Source organism: Mus caroli, unplaced genomic scaffold (assembly GCF_978045245.1).
Source record: "Mus caroli unplaced genomic scaffold, Mus_caroli_1 scaffold_17, whole genome shotgun sequence".
NCBI lineage: Eukaryota > Metazoa > Chordata > Mammalia > Rodentia > Muridae > Mus > Mus caroli.
Window position 1 is genome coordinate 71,132,235 of NW_028227272.1, and position 20,695 is coordinate 71,152,929.

Here is a 20,695-nt window from a genome sequence, read left to right on the forward strand (position 1 = left end):
TGTGTGTGTAATATATTCACACATATTACCATATTTTGCAAACTTCACCCATTCTTCCTTTACCACTTGAAACTTACATATTAAAGTCATTGAGACACTAAAAAGGCAGTGTTTGTTTGCTTCTTTCGTTGGGGTTTGGTTATTTTCAGACACAGTCTAACTGTGTATCCCATACTGGCCTGTACCTCCCTGTGCAGCTCACACTGTCCTCCAACTCCCGACAGTCCTGCTGCCTCCATATCTCATGAAAAAGAATTGTAAGCATAAATGCCTGTATACCCCTTGGTATGACAATATTAATGTCACTGGAAAGATACAAACTTAACATTTTTAAGTCAGATACAAACTTAACATTTTTAAGTCACTATTTTATGCCATTGAACTTTCCATTGTGTCATGGTTGCCTTCAAAAATTTTATGAACCAGACACTATTATCAGCTCAATTTGTCCAACGTGTATATGTGAAAGAACAACATTGAAGAATTAAGATTTTTAAAACTTCCATAAACTTTCTGAAATGATTTAATTAGCACGTAGTAGAAATGTTCAGGTTATTTAAGAAATATATTTGGCTCTATGTATCACTTGATCAGAATTCAGAATGTATGGGTGAAGAAAAAGATTTAGGATTTGATAGATAATCAAATGCTCCCATTGGGAAAGATTTTAGCTCATTGTGGCTTTGTTTGTCAGTGTATGTACTAATTACATATTGAAAGTACCTTGTAGTAACAAGAGATTCAGTGTGAGAAGTCTCATAAACAGTTAAACTATCCCTACTGCTTCATGCTATCCCACCTCAGCTCTATTTCTACAGGGATCTGTTTGCTTTAAATAAGGACAAATATGGGATATTGTCAGTATGCTACAAGAAAGGAGTCAGAACAGGGGAGAATCAGGGAGACGGGATTGTACCAGGTGAGTCCTCTCCAGTCTGGGCTCATTGACCATCAGCCCAAAATGCACACAGCTTTGTAAAAATAATTTTACCTACATGACAAGACCAGAGCATTGCTCCATGTTTGAAGAGAAGGTTTGTTTGCTCTGACTTCCCACAAATCAGCAGTACCTCCCTAGATCAGTGTTTCTCAATCTGTGGGTCTCCAAAAAATATTTATATTACAATTCATAACAATAGCAAAATTACAGTTCTGTCCTAGCAACAAAAATAAGTTTATTGTGGGGAGTCACCACAACATGTGGTCCTGTTTGAAAGGGTTGCAGCATTAGGATGGTTGAAAACCAATGTTCCCGCCAATTTCCATTATCTTGCTATAATTGCTCTGTCTGTTAAATGAGTAGACACCCCTTGGCAGATGGTTAGATTCTCACAACACAGCCTTAGAGACAAAAGGGAAATCTTTTAATATCATTGGTTGTTCCAAATTCAGAGACAGGGTTCATACATAGCTTGATATATTTAGAGGATAACTGGAGATCTCAAAAAGCTACTACCAAACACTTCAAAAATTGGTCGCTAGGAGCAAAATGAAAGTTATTCTCATGTACAAGGTCTCCTCCATCCTGCTATGTAAGGAAGGCTCATGAAGTCTCCTATGAAGCCATTGGTGTCAATAGCACTGCAAGTCAGTTAATATTATAGAGTGAAACTGAGAAGTAATTGCTTAAAGCCACTCTAGAAATCATAGGGCCAAAGTAAAGACAAGTTGAAAAGACTTAGCTTGAAAATAAGCATGTGCAAATGTCACCTGTGCTCAGAGAATGGATACTTGGTATTCCCAAATTCAATCTGGCATGTGAATAAAAATGTAAGCCTTGTAAGAGCAAATTTGCCCCAATTCTAAGGCACTTACAGGTATTTCTATCTGGATACATAACTATTATCTCTGTGAGAAAGAATGCATATCTTTACCATTCATCAGACATGCTGGAATGTTTAGCTGAGTGAACCGAGTTCTGTCACAATTAGTTTGTTATTGTACTAATTGAGATTAAACTGAACACTTGTTCAGATCTGGTAAGTGGATTTGGGAAATTTTATGGATTATATAAAAAAGAAAGAAAAAAGAATAAAAGAAAGGAAAGATAATTCATTTAAGCAATCTAATGATTTGGAAGACAAAACACCTGAGTATTTACAGTAATAGTAAAACAGTACAATATTTTCCTTTAATTTGAAACAGTCTTGCTCTATAACCCAGGCTGACTTCACATTTGTGATTCCTTTGTGGCTTCTTCTCCTGTGTTAGGCATGCCACCATGCCCAGCAGCTCCTTCTATTTTAAGCAGGCATGAACTTACCAACTGAACCAATAGTAAGCTCCTGGCTCAATTTTCTTGGACACTTTAGGTCTCTTACCTCGGACAGTGAGGGTAGCAGAGGCTTCCACTTTTCCCACCCGATTCTCAGCAATACACACATAGGTACCTTCATCAGTACTCATGGCCTTTTTAATTCTCAGCGTGTAGTCATCTTTGATATCATACCTGTGTGGAATAAGAGCCTGCATTAGCAAAGAGCATCAGTCACATAGATAATGGCATAAAGATAGTAATCGTTATCTCTTTTACTGTATTTTATCCATCGATCCACAAAATTATACTGATTTAGAATAAAATTACTACTGATAAGATAATTTTATAACCCACTACTAGTTGCTTATCAGTTACCCATTCCCCATTCCTGTCACAAGTGTACAGCTTTTCCTTCCTTGAAACATTGAAGGCAGGCTTTCCAGTTTGTCCTGACCTTTGTGACTCTCCACTAATAAGAAGAAATCCTATTCATTTCTCTTTTGGGTAACATGTGTTTTATTATTTTGTAAATTAATCATACTGTGTTTAATCTGATTTACATTTAAGCATTTTAATATAAAATCTTAAAATATATTAAAACAAGAAATAGTTATCTTCTGTATTGGGAAAGTGATAAAATGAAGGTTAAGTAAAAATATTTAAAAAGTTGGTAAGGCTCTAGCCAAGCCTCTCAGGAGACATCCATATCAGGCTCCAAGGACTGAAAAACCTGAAGGGGTTTGCACCCCATAGGAAGAACAACAATATCAACCAGCCAGACCCCCCGGAGCTCCCAGGGAATAAACCACCAACCAAAGATACAGATGGAGGGGCCCATGGTTCCAGTCCCATATGTAGCAGAGGATGACCTTGTCATGTCTCAATGGAAGTAGAGGTCCTTGGTCCTGGGAAGGCTTGATACCCCAGTGTAGGGGAATGCCAGGGAGGTGAGGCAGGAGTGGGTGGGTGGGTGAGGAAGAACCCTCCATGGAGGCAGGGAGAGGGAATGGAATGGGGGTGTTTATGGAGAGGAAACCAGGAAGGGTGACAACATTTGAAATGCAAAATAACACAATAACCAATAAAAATGTTTTGAAAAAGAAAAAAATAAAGAAATAAAGGAAAATTTATTTCCTTCCTGACCATCAATAGGAACACTTGAAATAGAAAATGGAAACACTTGGAAAAAATTGGGAAATATATAAACCAAGCTCATTCAAAAGTTCCATTTTTTTTAAATGTAAAGAATAACAGATTGTTTGTAGAAAGTATACAACTTTAAAAATTCACATGGTTTTCAGGAGTGGTGGTTCCTTGTAATGGAACTATATTCCAAATAATTTGTTTATATAATTTAAAATTATACAAACAAGAAAATAAAGAGATTTCTACGCCTATGACCTCTCAGTTTTTACTAATATCTTTCAAGCATTTTTTGGGTAGCTTATGGTAGTTTACAACACTTTCCTTTTTCTAATACACAAACATATCAGTGTTTCCGAAAATTGTTTTAGTTAATTCTGTATGCTCAATAAATTTTGGGACATTTTATTATTTTAATACTTGGCATACATTTTTAGTCTCTCTCTCTCTCTCTCTCTGTCTCACACACACACACACACACACACACACACACACACACACACACACACACACACCCTCTTTGTCCCTCACTCTCTCTCCTCTCTAAGTCTCCTGCCCTTCTATCGTCCCCCATCTCTATCCCTCATTTTTCCTTTGTTTGATTGATTCATTTTGGACAGGCTCTCAGACTCACTGAGACCTTGAGGACCACTGGACTCCAGATCTTTCTGCTTGAGCCTATGTGTAAACTGATCCCCACACCCTGTCCAGCTGGTCTCAGGGAACACTATCGTTAATTGTGTTCTACTTCTAACATTAATTTTCAAACAACACAACAAAACCAAAATGACAACAAGGAAACTGCTGAGTCTATGCCAAAGTTCTGTTGTATAGACAGTGGCATGACTAATTGTAATGTCTGTGTACCAGTCATGTCAGTGGCATGACTAACTGTGTAATGTCTGTGTACCAGTCATGTCAGTTGCTTGGAAGTTCCAAATCCCTCTATCTTCTAATCTTGAGCGGACTTCTCTGTTTACATATTTACCTTGAATTTCTATTTATCATGGTATAAGCCTTAAGAAACCCTTATTACTATGCATATTAGAAACGTTGCATAGCTACACCACAAAGAAATACGTTACTACCCCCTTGAAACATAGACACACGTTAATGACTCTGTGGTACCTAGAAATCCTTAGTGGTTTAGAGTTTTTATTGTCTTTTTATTTTTCAGGATGTGTGACATCTTTCTGTTTCATTAAATGCTCTATTCATACTACTAATCACGGGACCTCTAAAATTTATTCAAGTGACATAAAACACAGCCTTGGGAACATAGTGGCAAATTTTAACATCAGGACCACTATTGTGTTTCTAGTCGTGGGTAAAGTAGTTAAATTCTTCATATGTGAATTTTTCCATTGACAAAAAATTATTCTAATAACAATGTCTGTTTCAAAATAATGAATGCCAACTACAGCTTTAAAATACATAAAAAGAGCACAGCAGGAGGAAACCATACTTCATGTTAGCTATTTATTACACTTTTGAAGAAGTCAAGGGCTATAAAATTAATGCCTTTTATTCCTGCTAATATGAATGAATGCTATATAAATAGGAGTGGCTTCAAGGCTGGTAGTTTCCTATACTTACCTATTAGAATGGCTTATTTTTACAGTTTAAGATCAATTCTAAGTTAAGAAGCACATAAGAGCCACAGTATAGAGTTGAAGATTTAATATATTATATAAAAATTAGAAATTCATATATATTCTCAGAAGTATCCATCTGCTATATAAGCAGAATCATACATCTGAGATAATTTCACATGCAGAAAAACATTAGTTATATTTGCTTAGTGATGGCAAACACAAAAAAGCTTATTTGGATTCAAAATTCCAGGTTACAGTCCATCGTGGCAGGGCAGTCACAGAGGCAGTAGGTGAGAGAACTTGTCACATTCTACCCAGCACCAGGTGACAGCAATAGATAGATGTGTGCACACCAGTCAGTTTGCTTTTACTCCATGTATGGTAATTTGGTAGGTCTTCCTACCTCAGTTAATGTAAAATCAAACAATGCCTGGCTGAGACTCCTAGCAGCTTAGTGGTGGGGAAGGGTATATATTGAGGCTGATGTAGTCATGCAGGACTTCCAGTGGAGGAGTTTGGGATACCAACCCACCCACAAAACCTTTGACCCAAAAATTGTCCTGCCTACAAGTTGTGCATGGATAAAGATGGAGAATAGACTGAGGGAATGACCAACCAGTGACTGGCTTTTCTTGAGACCCATACCATAGGAGAGAGCCAAGTTCTGACACTATGAATAATACTCTGCTATGCTTGCAGATAGAAGTCTAACATAATTGTCTTTTGACAGGCTTCATCCAGCAGTGAATGGAAACAGATGCAGAGACCCACAGCCAAACATTTGGTGGGTCTCTGGGAGTCTTGTGGAAGAATGGGAGGAAGAATTGAGGGAGCCAAGAGGGGTCAAGGACACTACAACAGACCTAGAGAGTTAACATTTCTTTTTAGTAATAGAATCCATCTTTCTATTTGATGTGTTTATTATTTTTCACATATATATTTTGGGTAAAGGCAAATTAATTGTGTCAGTTACTCCGTCAGGGATTTGAAATCTCTCAAAACTAATAGAGTCCGTATTCTCTAAACAATCATAACTTTAAGAGCTTCATAATAACTGGTCAATCCATATATACTTTATTACATTTCTTTCATCAATCAAAGATACTTAAATTTGTTTTTTAACTGTCTTTAACTAGTCTAGAATAAATTATAAATGAGTAGAGTATGCTTTGGTACAAAGCCACTAATTGGTAGCATGGCAAAACTTTATATGTCTGTAGAATATAGTAGTAAGGCCTGTTTTAATTAAAAGCAGTAAATGCAACAAATGAAAAATACTTCTGATGTGGCAGTTTTACTGCAAGTGTGATGCCTTTCATTGTGAAATCCGCCTGATTTAGACTTCTATGAAGGCAGCCATTGTTGCCAGGTTTGATTAATGATAGTGGTACTATGTTGGGCTGTTGGATGCTACCATAGAGGTACCTTATTTCTTCTGATATGAACTACTGCTGAAAAATACAACCCAATCTTATTTGGCCCCTGGAAAAACATGTGCTATCATCACTGTACCGTGACTTCAGATTGATTGGTGACCAGCTGTGACAATGTAGGCACTGAAGCTTGGTCTCACTGTAATTTTTTTTCCAAGTAGGGAGGGTAGATTAAAAAAAAAAACAAAAAGGAAATTTAATTGTATCAAAACCATTACAAAATCATTACCATCTGTTAAGCTAAATAAAAACAAAACAAAGTGATTTTGCTTTAATATTTAAAGCAATAGTTTGTATAGAAGGTACTGTTCATGTTTTGATATTTGATATATAATACGAAAACTCTCAAAAGAGAAATATTGCTATTTGCTAGTATAGGAAACAAAATAATAATTTCTAAATATCATTTCCCACTGTACATAAGGGAATTTATTATATTTCCTCCTCAATGAGAAAACTGTTATCATACAGGGTAGAAAGAATTTCTGCAAATCAAACTAAAATGAAAGTATCAGGCAATACTTCAATTTTGTATCATAACCAATTTCTCTCTATTCTCATTGTACACTTTTCAAAACATAACAGACCCCTTTGATAAAAAGTCATCCTGGTCTTCCCACTCTTCTGAATATATTAAAATAAGACCTCAAGTTTTCTATGATAGGTATAAAATTGAACAAGACAAATAAAAGAAATGTAAACTCTTTTTTAGAGTAATCTGGAATTTTTCTGTATTGAAAGCCTGTGTCTTGTTTGGATTATCTAAAGATTCCCTAAAACTCTCTGAAAGGTAAATCTCAACTCAAAACCACCAATTTTCTTAGAAGAAAATATATTTACTCAAATTTTAATTTGTTTTGAAATTATTTACAATGTATTCTAATATTACTGGCTGACCTTTCAGGATGAGAATTTTGTGCTAACATTTAAAATTTTAGGGTCATTCTGCTTTACCGAAAGTTACAAAAGTCAGTCATAAAAGTATGCACTGAACCATGAAATAGTCTTCTATATCCAAGTACTAGGGATTGTTCACCCACAAATACTGCTCCTTTTCTTTCTAATCAAACAATTTCTCTCATTTCTGGAAAAAGGTACCCCATTTTAATTTTGAAAGAAAAAGAGATTGTTTAATTTTCCTAAAATAATATTGCTGCTCATAGATTCTTAGACAAAAAATTATTCTTATTTCATGAATAAGACTTAAACCTATTAAAATCATGGAAGTACTTATAATAACCTAAATCATGTGCAATTCTTAATCTGTACTATTTAAGGTATATCTTAAAGACAATTTCATAAATCACATGACTAATATAGGGATTCCATCTGGTAGGCAAATATTGTGCCACTTCATGCAAGGGAGAAGAATGTCATGGTCATTTGATCTGCAATTATTGTGCATACTTTGTTTAGCATTAGGAGGAGTGAATCTTGCTATGCATTCAGTAAACAAGACACAATAAATTTCTAGACAAGTAATTCAACAAAATGTGCTACTCATATTAAAATGAAAATTACCATATAATTCATTGCATGATTTTAATAGGGAAATTGTAAACTACAAGGTGTAGTCATACTTGAACTTTCTGTTTTATTTTGAAATCTCCAGCAGGGTTTCTGTCTACCTTGCACCATGTCTTCCTAAGAATAGCTTTTAAGTTGGCCTAACACAAAACTGCAAACGTAATTAAAATATTATGGGATTCCTTTGTTCCTAACAGAATTTGTGATTCTCAAAAATAAACATGGTAGAATTCAGACAGCTTTGTGTTGCCATGTCCAAAGGTTAGCTATGCATACACAGAAAGGACTATGAGACTCACAACTTCAAATCTCACTTATTCAGCTAATCAAATTATACTTAACTAGTATTGAAAGCTAAGACATTTTTACAAAAGCCACTCATGTCACTTCCAACCTCTAGTTGGAATCATGGGTGGAGAATCCCAATAAACAGAGGCATTCGCATACATGGCTTTGCTTTTCACAGTTTCATTTATGACCAGCCTTGAAAATACTATCTTGAATCAGAACAATATAGAAAGAAGGAGATAGACTGATAGATGATAGAGAGATAGATAGATGGATAGGAAGATAGATGATTGGAGAAAAGACAAGAGAAAAGGTAAAGAAGAGAGAAAAGTCCAATTTATTTTAATAGCATGCGTTATGACCTTACTATTAGTTGTTGTTAAACTCTTAATGTTCCTCAATTCTAAATTGAACTTTACCAAAGGTGCATATGCATATGCAAACACAGTGCCTGAAGGATTCCTTGCCCATGCTTTCAGATACACAAAGAAGGAAGGACTCTAATGCTGTTCTTTTGTTAGCACAGCTGGGAGAAAAAAGCCATTTTCAAACTCCCAAGCTACCTGAAAATAAGCAAGGGACAATGTTTAATCAGCCATAGTGAGAAACTGGTGTTGACTGTGTGACAAAGTGTAGATTGTGGCTCACTGTATAACAAGGTCAAGTAGAGCAGGCATTGCACAACTGTAAAGGGTTCTGACCTCTTTAAGATATGCATACTCTCTGCATTCTCTCTCCCTGCATTCTCTCTCTCTCTCCCTGCATTCATTCTCTCTCTCTCTCTCTCTCTCTCTCTCTCTCTCTCTCTCTCTCTCTCTCTCTCTCTCTCTCTCTCTCTCTCTCTCTCTCTCTCCCTCCCTCCCTCCCCCTGGGATTCTGCAATTAAACTATATCACAGCTGGGATTTTTCCAAAAGGCCAAACTACGTGGTCAATCTAATCAAGGACTCCCTCCCCTAACATTTGCTTCCTTTGCTGAGAATGGGACTCAGAGATGGAAGCAGCTAGGAAAGGACCTCCCAGTGAGTTATTACCCCCCCCCACACACACACACTGAGTAAATTCCAGGACCCCTGCTTGGCAATCTAATCCCTGTGATCTGTAGAATTATTCTGGGTCCTTTCCTCTCAATCTTCTAATCCAATGGCAGACATAGGAGATACTCCCATTTTCAGTGTGGGTTGGTGGTTAAACTCTAAGTTCACAGCCTGAAGTCCACTAGTCACTCCTGTCCATCCCCCCACCCACTTCCCTACCCACCCCCACCCCTGTCATTTTGTTCTTACTTTTCCCCTCCTCTAAAAAATTGCATCACCACCTCTAGAAAAACTGTCCTCTTAAACAATCTCCAACCCTTGCCCATAATCTGCCTCCCACTTCCCCAGACATTTATTTCTAACACCCTAAAGAAAGCCTTGCTCTTTCTTGGAGGCTGGCTCTCTGGTGTAGGGGTGGAGAAGGGAAATGAGGAGTTCCCCCACCCGAGATGTTCCAGACAACCTCAGTGTCTGATGCAATGGACTAAACAAATATATTTTATTGAAATTCTGTCCTTTGCCGTAAATTAATGAACAAAGGAGAACAAAATATAATTTGATTTCACTGAAGCTTATATTACCCAGGTTTCTAAATGACTGTAGATTTTCCTCTCCTTTAAGATAATTAATACAGTAATTAATAGTGCCTATTTCACAGGGCTATTGAAATTTTACAGTAAAAAAATGACAAATATTTCACAATTAGGAAAGCTTGTTGAAACAAAGTTGTGGAAGCAGTTTCAATTATCATTTCATTTAGAAATAATTATCCAATTGGCTTAAGTTCTCTCAAGATAATTTGATTTTACAATAAGACTAGAATTTGTAATATCATATTTGGAACATTTGAGGGTTTCTCAGTCAGATATTTGGCAAGAAATTAACCTCAACTCTAAAACCTTTTAGAACAGGATCTTAGGTATTAATTTCAGAGTTAACCCATCTGTTTTACTAGGCTTGGTCCTGTGCTTGCCTTCTCTGAGATGGGAGAGGCACAGGATAACTTGACATCAGCTTTCCTGCTGAGCACAGCTGAGCTGCAGGAGGGTATGGCACTGTTAGATGGTAGTGCTTAGTCGTAGCAGTACTCTGGAAAACCAGAAAGGCTCTCTCAATCTTTTCTTTTGTCCTACAAATGCCTTCATATAATGCAATTGTGGGATGATTTGGATATTTAAAACATCCTAAAGGGAGGCAGATCTGACCACTCGTTGTATGAAATAACTTGTGACATGACCAATTTGATTGAAAACGTAGGTTTCAACCTATATCTATTTAGGGGTCTCTTGAGTAGTTTCAGCAATGCAGCAGTGATTCAACGAACAAATCAAAGCTTTGCCTTTTATATTCTAGAATATATTCAAAATGCATTTATTTTATAGCATTAATGAAGGAAATTACCTACTGTGAGGTAATACTTTCTAGACATGAAAGGGAGGCTGCACCCAGGAAATATCAACAATATGGTGGTGCAAACAAGACCTGTACCATGAGAGTGTCTGCTGATGAGCCACAAGGAATGCTGGAAATTTCACAAGGTCCCACCCCTAAATGAAGAACTAAAGCAACTAATTGCTATTGAGAGAGGAAAAATTAGTTCTATATCGGGGCAAGAGCCCTAATAATCTATCAATTCTAGGTGGTGAGCCTTAACTACATGTATGTACGAGCAATGCTAAATGAACTCAGTAAGTTTTATGCATATGGTTGTACATATATGTGTGAATGTACCTGTAAACAATAAAAATGAGGTCATGAATCTGAAAGGCTGTGGGAAGGCATGTAGGGAAGAGGTTAGGGAACGAAGAAGGAAAGGTATTGTGTAAGCATAGTAACCATGCCTAGTCTCAAAACATGAAAATATTTCAATTAAGGAAAATAAAATATGCAAAAGTGCATTCGTTCCATAGTTTTTGTGAACCAAAGTATCTTCATATGTCAAATAATAGCATGTTTATGTTAACATGATATTAATTGCCCTTCTCAAGTGATATAATCTCCATACTTAAGGCAAGGAGAAAAAATTATTATGTTTTTAATACGCTCACTTGAATTATAGTCAACTCCTGCTGCCCTAAACTTAAAATAAAAGTCAAAGTCAGCCTAATAGCATGTAATATCATATCAGGAGTCAGAAGGGAGAGAGAAATGAGTTAGGAATTAAAGGTTACCCTCACCTTCACGATAAAATGGAGGGCAACCTACTCTGTTTTTCTAGTCTCTGTCTCAAACATGAAAATAAAACAAATATTTATAAAACATAATTTGATTAACACTGATTTCATATTTCCCATCATCTAAGGTTTCCTTAGCTTAAGCACTAGTAATATTTAAATTTAACCTTTTTTTTTTTCTGTTTTGCTGGGGGAGCTCCGTGTTTCTAGAATGCATTTTCGGAAGCATCCTTGGCCTCTACCCATAAAGTGTCACTTGCATCCAATGGATGTTTACTCTGAATCATTATGAAATACTTACTAGGGAGTGAGAGAAACAAAGTGCCCTCAGGTGAGAAACTACTGTCTTTTAATATATATCTAAATATCATCTATCCTTCATAGGTTACAATACTTGTGATTACAAATGCATACATTAAAGTTAGTAAGGCAGATAGAGAAAAAATAGTAATGAGTCTGGCTTTATTTTCTTTTAGTAATAGATGAAGGCCAAACGTAAGAATCATCAACAGTTGTTGAGTAAAATATGGAATGCACATTATTCCACTTATCGCATGGGAAATGAGTGCAAGCTTTCATCATCAGAGATACCAGGGCCTTTTCAACTTGGCCACATGTTTGTCCTACAACCTTGAGCATATTTTTTTCTATCTTGAAGCTTCGGGATTTTTCTTTTTCAAGGTTGCTGGAAACATCAATTCTAAGCTATACATTGCTCCACACAAAACCCTGGCTCCTCAAAAACATTTAGTTTTAATTAGGAGGGTTTAAAAAAAATTTAAAATGCATGTTCCATAAAAAGTTACTGCATGTGCTATTAAAAGAGCTTGGGAAGTGTTGACTCTGCATTCTCACCACCTTACCTCTCTTTCTATCCATTAAAGTGGAGCCTTCATTTCTCATTTGTAAGCCATGGATGGCAACATTTACTTGTGGTATGAAATCAGTCTGAAAGATAAATGAACTACTCTGTTATGAAATACCTGTAAATATTAACTAATACTCCTATAGTTAGTAAACTGGAAGGTGTATGTTTTTTATATTCCAACTTCTGTGAATCAAGAATCAGCTCACTAAATATGGCAAACCATGATCAATTTGCTACATTTTTTTCCCTCCTTAATTAAGTGCTGGTTACAACTCAAGCAAATTAAGTATAAATTACCAGTAAAAGATTAAAAATGGTGAGACTGAAAATAAAGATGATTAATTAATTAGGATTGTCAAATTGACTGGACTTAGAATGACCAACAAAAGAAAGCTCTTGGTATTTCTGCAAGCAACTTTCTGGATGAAGTGAATTGAAAGTGAGAAAGCTCCTTTTACAGGTTGGGAGCACCAGCCCATGGCTTGCTGTCCAGGACATGAGCTGAGTGTCTGGGTGCATCTTTCAGCTTCCAGACTGTATGTGTATTACGACTAGCTGATGGACTCTACTTTGACCAGGACCTCAAACCATAAGACAAAATAAACATCTCCATCTTGAAATTTCTTTGGTGACCATTTTGTCACATCCCCAAGGAATATAATAAATCCAATGGTCTTTGAGTTTCTCTGCTTATTAGAAACAAAGATTGCACTCAGTTACACAAACATAAATAAGAGTGATTTTTCTAAATGTGGATCAAGATGCTTTATACTATATGTGGCTTTCAGTAAGTGTCATCAAGAACATGTCAAAGAATCCTTTCAATGAATTCAAATGTGTACTGAGTATTACGTTGTATGGTGAAGATGAAAAGATGAAGTGTAACTCCCAATATTCAAGAAAAGTCTCCTGTTTCCCACATACATATCTATTCAGATCTTGTGATTCCTTTAGCAGCTATTCTTTTGACATCTGATGGATTACAGTAATTCATTTTTTTTATTTTTTGGTCTATTTCATGAAACAAATTGGGAAGAACAAGTAATCATATTAGCAACAAATATTAAAAAGGATAAAATTATTCTAAATTGGGCAAATGACCATTTAAAAACATATGGTTATCGTAGATGGATGGTAAATCATTATTGTGGTGTCAAAATTATATCCAATGAATGCTTTATTAAGTAGAGTATATTGTGAGTGTATGAAAAACAGTATACATGAAGAGACTTAAGACTTCCTATTCTTTAAGTTCATATAAAGAGAAGAAGAGGCTTAGCACTTCTAGATTTTGATTAAGTTTGTGGGCTTAGGAACCATATTAATTGTCTAAATATACATAGAAATTGGAAATATTGTATATAAGACATAAATACTAGTAGTCATTGGATTATAGATATACAACTAACTTAATTTTCTTATGCTTATTCATTCATTTTTCTATTTTTTGTTTTTGTATCGAAGAAAACATTACCACCACATTTCTCCAACTGTACTTAGCATTTACCATAGAATTATGTCATTTATAAATTTAAACATATCACAGAAAATATTCCTCTCAACTTGCACATTTGAAGAGATTGTTGCTTTTATTATTTGTGAATTTTTCATAAGGGCAATATGAATTCTTATACATTATCACATCCTAAAAAATTCTACATTTCAGCTTCATGTTATAATTCAAATTATATAAAATTATAACAGAAATAAATGAGAAATATATAATAAAAGAATTAGAGATATTACAAGCCATTCAAGTGATGCTAGCTCTAAGTTGTCTGTGTGTTAAAACATGTAAAGACATGTTACACATAAACAATTTATAGGTAAAGTTCATGTCACACATGAACACATAAACAGTGTTCTTTTAAAATGTTATTTTCAGTTAAGAAAATACTAGAGAAACAGAGAAAGTGTCTTTACCAGGGAAGACCAATTTGCTTGTAGTGTTGAGCATTTTCTGATGAACCTCAGTAACTTTCTAATCTTGGCTGCAGTCCTAGTCTTGTTACTCCCATTTCCCGTGTCAGCCACTCAGAAGGCTCTGATGTGTCCTACCTTGATGGAAGGAGCACACTGACTGTGGCTCTCGTGATGAGTGATGCCCACACGCCAATGACAGGTGGCACTCAGACAGATCCTTTTGCTGTGAGAACTGGCACCTAGTGTTGGCTCAGCCCACACACAGCCCACGGGCTGCCAGTTAATGGGCATCAGAGCTTCACTTGACTTCAATGAACTTTGTATCTTGAGTATGCTCCAGCATGGGAGTTGACAGCTATCCAAAGCAGAGACTGAGTGCCAGTTCAAGCATTGTTCCTATGCTGAGACTCTCAACAGATGGGCCAGCATGGTCATTGGACCAGGCACCATGATCCCCCCTCCCCCCTAGGTGGCAATTAGTTTTATGTTGACAGTAACTATTAGCACCTATTTGGTGAAAACACAGGAAAAAGTTCCATCCTGGCAACAATGAAAGTTTCCAATTAATCTAGTATAAAAACAAAACGTTAGGCTTCAGTTCCCAAGAAGATTATGTGCACTATTCCAAATTTAAATTTCCATATAGACAGATATTTATGTTTATCATAAGAAATTGCTTTGAAAATTACCTTAAGTGTATCACTATATAACGTGTTAATAACAGTTGAGTACCATATCCCTGATGTTATACACAATATAAAATTTTAAATCAGTTGAACATTAAACAATTGTTAATTCAGAAATTAGGAAAATGAGTTCAGAATATCAATTTTATGTTGGGAAGATTCTAAAGTTATTTTCTGTCACTAACATGAAAGTATAATGCTGGAAAACTAATTATGCTAAGTATGCATTTCTGTATCTCTCAAGTGAGAGTCATATTATGCTGTGACACCATCCCTTATATTGAGAGCATTGTTGTTAGAAAGAAGCTTTCAGTAGCACTTAGGGCACCTGACAAGTTCTCTTAAGTCTTCTTAAGGAAGTGCCACCATTTTCCTTACAAGCATAAAACAAAATTAAATTAAAAAAAAAAGCAGTTCAGTAGAATTCCTGGAATACAGTGATCCCAACTTAAAATGTGAAAATCTGATGAACCCTTGGGCTGGGACATAGTACTGGAAGAGGTACAATAACCCAGAGATAGAAGAAACAGGTAGGGATTTTCAGAGTTGGCAGATTGGCTGGCAATATTTACTAGTAAGTCTACATGAATTCATATTAAAGGCTGTATCTGTTAAATAAGGAACTCTCAATATTCCTATAGATATTTTTAGCCAGATGGAAAAGAATGTGAAATTAACCCACACAAATTGAACGTCCCTTATTTTTCATCCTTAGTCTTTTACTGCTGAACCCAGTTAATGCTTCTAATACCACCTTCTATGTTTATCCACTGTATACTTTTTGCAGTGCTTAGACATAATTACATCATTTGATAACCTTTCAGGTAGAACATGCCAAAGCAGAGGGTAGTGATTAACTGCATCATACTTCTGCATCTTCAGGATGTAAGACACAGAGTTTCAATAGCTCCTTCAAGGTCATCTTCATTTCCAGTGCTAAAGAAATTTCTCAAACATCTTTTTTAGAAAGTAGAGATAGATTCAAGGTCATAGGCAATTAGTGTCAGAACAAGACCTCCAAGCCAACAACCTGGACAATAGACTGCATGTGCATCATGCTGGCATTTGTAAAAAAAAGAAACAAAAACAAAACAAAAAACAAAACAACTCATAATAATTTCCATAGCAGTTTGTATGACTTTTTGTTCCAGAAACAAATGAGCAAAATACTTATTTAACACAAAAGACAAGTTTGCCTTCCACCTTTCCTTCTTTATTGGCTTATGGGGACAATTTTTTTTTTTTTTTAGACAATGGTTTATTTACATTGCTGTCACCATGTTCTTAGTATTTCTTTTCTTTTTCTAAAATTGTCTTAATTGAGCAATCTCCACTAGTCAATCTAATCAAAGTGGATATTTATCGGGAGCACAACTCACCGCATGTCCTTGAGGTGCACACTGAACATGAGCAAGGCAGATCTCCCCAGCAGGAGAGCTAGCACCTGTTCAGCATCTCTGCTTCCCAGCTCCACAGGCTCTAAACAATAGAGCTCCCAGACAATTAATACAGGGACATTTTCCAGGGCTAACTGTAAAGAGCCACTTTGTTCAAAATTGCACAAAAAGGAAGTTGTAAGTGGTTCTATTCAGTTTCTCTTCTGAAAGAATCATGTAGTTCTGGGAATCGCATATTCCACGAAACTAAGAATTCTAGAAAAAATTCACTTAAAATAGACTTTAGAAAAGGGACTTGTCAGTGGGCTGAGGGAAATTGATAGAATTTTACACTATATTTCTTAAAATGCTTATTCTGTAGGCCCCTTTCTGTTTTATGAAATATTCATGAATTACCTACACTATATGGAAGCTATCAACTGCATTTAGAAGTGGCAGGCATACATAAGAATGTAAATGGCATATTTTATTTCTTTTCTCTTCCCCCCACAGAAAAGCTATTATGAACATTCCATTCTACTAGAGATCCTTATTGCAGAAGTTGGTCTCACTTTAGAATCAGTTTAGAAAACAAAATAAATAAAAATGGAAAAAAAAAACTGGGACGCTAAATAATGGTGACATAGTAAAAATCATACAAATGATGAAATATACTAAATATTCAGTTTGCAGTATTTTGCTAACGACTTGAAGCACAGTCCGTCCTTCTATGATTAGATATGAGATTATAATTAGTATAATGTCTCTTCTGTTTACCCAAGTTCTAAGAAGCTTAGTTTAAGGTCTCCATCCCACTACTAGATTAAATAGGACATTGTAGTGAATGCGTGTCAATTTTGCTCTTATGTATTTCTTTGTACATAGCAGGTAATATTTACTCCTTTATTTTAGCTTGTAATATTTTGATAGAGTCAGCAGCATATGGATTTTTGATGTACTCTTTTGATGATCTCTTTATTTTACCGTGTAAGATGCCCCTTTCCTTAGAACCTCAAGCAACTTCTATCACATAAAGTACGTGTGTGAAACCATATCATAAATCACTTGATCTTCAAAGATCACTAACAAGCACAGGCGTCTAGGGTCAGCTGACACACAAGGATGCAGAGCTGAGAAGAAAAGCGTTCGACTCAGCTTTTCATCTTTGATGTATTCAGTATGTAAATGGGTGTCCATACTGGCTTCTCTCATTAACCTGCAACTCAAAGAATAAGAACAAAACAAAACAAAAGACTACTGGCACTTTCCTTTAAAGAATTACTTTTGCAAACTGGCGATGAGAACTGAGAGCTTTCAATAAATTGATCCTTCTATTTAAATTCCACAGGTGCAAAGGTGTTACTAGAAATTAAAACCATTTCGGGCCAGAACAACGTCAAGGGCTCTGACAGGTTGTTCTGCTAGATCCTTGGACTTCCATTCACAGCTGCAACTGAACCATTGTTGGGAATTGGGCTGCCAACTGTAAGTCATCAATAAATTCTTTTACTATATAGTGACTATCCATAAATTCTGTGACTCTAGAGAACCCTGACTAATACACCAGTCATTCAGTGTGGTTCACGGAGCTCAGGTCTTCTGGAAGAATAACTAATCCATTGGTCTAGCCCTACACTGTTGTATTCTTTCATCTCATGTTTATTGAGACTCTCTTAAAAATATATATACTGATGATTTTTATAGTCACTAAAAAGCAGTGGAGATTTTTCTTCCTGATAATCAGTTATGAACTTCTATCTTTAGATGTATCTCCAATAAATTACTATACTCTGCTAAAAAAAAAAAAAAAACCACACACACACAACGTAAAATACCTTTAATTTTGACTCTATAGAAAATAATCACGTTCGTAATATTTCTCTGTTTGGGCATAGAATTATTATTAGACTTTCCAAGTTTCCTACCCCAACAAGACACTCCAGTTGTAAAAGCAAAAATTTAAAAAAAAAAAAAACAAAACATTGTATTTCAGCAAAAAGTGTGTTGTCAATATCATTAAAGTTATTTTTAGAATAAAAAACTTAGGATGCTAATGCTTAACAAAATAAATGGGCATATTGTTATTGTTTTTAAAATATTCTCCCTGGGATGAATGAAATGAAGGCAAAACTACCTCCTTAATCCTCATCTCAGCTCTGCTCACCAAAGGGTTGGCACGGATAGCTTCTTCTGTGTTGATGGGTTAAGTAGCTATCACAGCATTTCATCTATTTAAACATGAATTGAAAAGCTTCCTTTGCCTCCAAAGGAAAAATAGTCACATATTACTTACATAGTAATTATCGCCAATGCAGCTGCCCTTCACTGCTTACCATCACTCTTTAAAGCCTTAACAACTACACAAACTGTATTCAGATTTCATTAAACATTAAGCCAAATAAATGCCGTCCTCCACACCAATTACTTATGCAAGAACAGTGGTCACCTCCCTTGTCTCAGAGCTAAAAATGTAACAGAATCAATGTTATTGACTTAGTCTGTAGTTCCGTGAAAAAGTATTACTGCTATCCTTCTGCAAGAAAAGAGGTCTGTCTGCCTTTCATGTTAAAGTAAATGTTATGCTAATACACACAAATCAAGACTGAATAAGGTTCCTTGAAATGTCACTTGAGTCTGAAAAGGAAAGAAAAAGTGCCTGACTTCCATCAAGATAGAAAAAGTCATTAATTTGCATGTTGAGCCTTTCTAACATAATGGTCTAAAGCTAACACTTGTATGTGCCTAATGAATTAAAACATTTAGCTATTCAAACAAATACTGTAGAGTGTAAACCCAGTAATAAGAGAGTAGGGGCCAAAACTATGCAACATTTTGAGAACAACGGGGGTGGGAGTGTTCTCGTATCTCTTGAAAATGATATTTATATGATTTTTATGGTACTGTTTGATTTTTTTTCTTTCACGCATGGCATAAACTTTGAAGCAAATGACTGTTACAAGACATTGAAGTCTTTACAAATGGAGCGGTAAAGTTGTCATACTTATTACTTTATACATAATAAATCAGAGAAGAAAATGAGTCCTAAATTATACTTTTTTGTTATACTCCATTCAAATATAGGTAATTGTACTCCATTCAAAAGTATAGGTACTCTAAAAATGCAGTACAATCTCACAACTTTGTAGCATATATTTTTATCTCAACTTAATCTTATTTAACAATAATGGCACGCATATATGAAAACAAAAGAATATATTAAAACTATAAATTTGCCATAGAAAGTTAAAATGAAATTTTAAAAAGGTCAACAAAGCCAAAGCAGGCATACTGGAATATATCTGTCATTCCCACACTTGTAGACTGGATTTAGGATGTACTTAAAAATGGTCTCAACAAACAGTGGAGCATCAAACAGTATGGTTCCTTGACTCATGAACCTCTGATTCAATGAGATGCAAGTCACCCCCATGGCTTTCTTTCTATAATATCATAGAGCCAGTCTATGCACCCATGTGAAACAACATGAAATCCAGGCTTGGTTTTTCTGTGCCATATCTCACTAGCACTCCTCATCTAATACAAGGTTAGTGATACTCAAAAGCACTATGACTCTGTCAAAGACCAAAGATGATTGGGAAACATTTCAACTAATCCACATAGCTTATGACTCCAAAGTAAGCACATATCTTCGGCTGGTCTCCAGAGCAGAAAAAGACAATAATGAAAACTGATTAAATCCAGATAATGTTTACCCTGTATTTAATCATTGTAACATTTTTCACTAGGTATGACAAATATTTTGTATGTGTATGAATTGAGTGAAAGTGGACTCAAAATATACAGACAATGCTGAAGGCCTGTTGTTTTTATAAAATGAAATGTCCCCAAATTAGAGCTCAATTTTTAAAACTGCAAAGTCTTTACAGTCTCAGCAATTTTGTTGCTCTTTTTTTGTTTGTTTGTTTGTTTGCTTTTATTGGTTGTTGTTGTTGTTTGGTTTGGTTTGGTTTTGGAGGTCTTACTATGTAGCTTTGATATCTTAGGGCTCGCTATGACAGACTTCTGTGAACACATGTTTAACTTGAAACTGTTGAATGAAATCAAGTATCACTAGAAGGAAACACTTGGTAAATTACAGATTGTACACAGACTAGTTATAAATGTGCTGGTTGTTCTGTCAGTGGATTGAAAGAAGGAGAGGGCAGAGGAAATGGAAACAGAACTATTGCTAAACAAGAAGAGAAAAGCTGAAAGATTTATTTGATAACATCTATAAAGGTATGGATTGATTGATTGATTGATTGATTGATTGATTGATTGATTTTTGCCTCTGCCTTATTGCTGGGATGAAGACTCTTCTAGCTGGGATGAAGACTTGGTCTATCACACCCATTTTTGGCAAAGGTTTAACAACAACAAAATTAGAAA

At 35.5% G+C, this 20,695-nt stretch overlaps 1 protein-coding gene across 12 annotated transcripts in view; it reads right to left on the bottom strand.

Annotated features, from left to right (window-relative positions):
- Positions 1 to 20,695, bottom strand: part of Robo2 (roundabout guidance receptor 2) — a 1,540,028-nt gene that overhangs the window by 119,994 nt on the left and 1,399,339 nt on the right. For all 12 annotated transcript variants that reach the window (XM_085832480.1, XM_085832479.1, XM_029470224.2 and 9 more), the window contains one exon: positions 2,322 to 2,449. In XM_085832480.1, the coding sequence (XP_085688606.1) occupies positions 2,322 to 2,449 (128 nt within the window). The remainder of the gene's footprint in view (positions 1 to 2,321; positions 2,450 to 20,695) is intronic.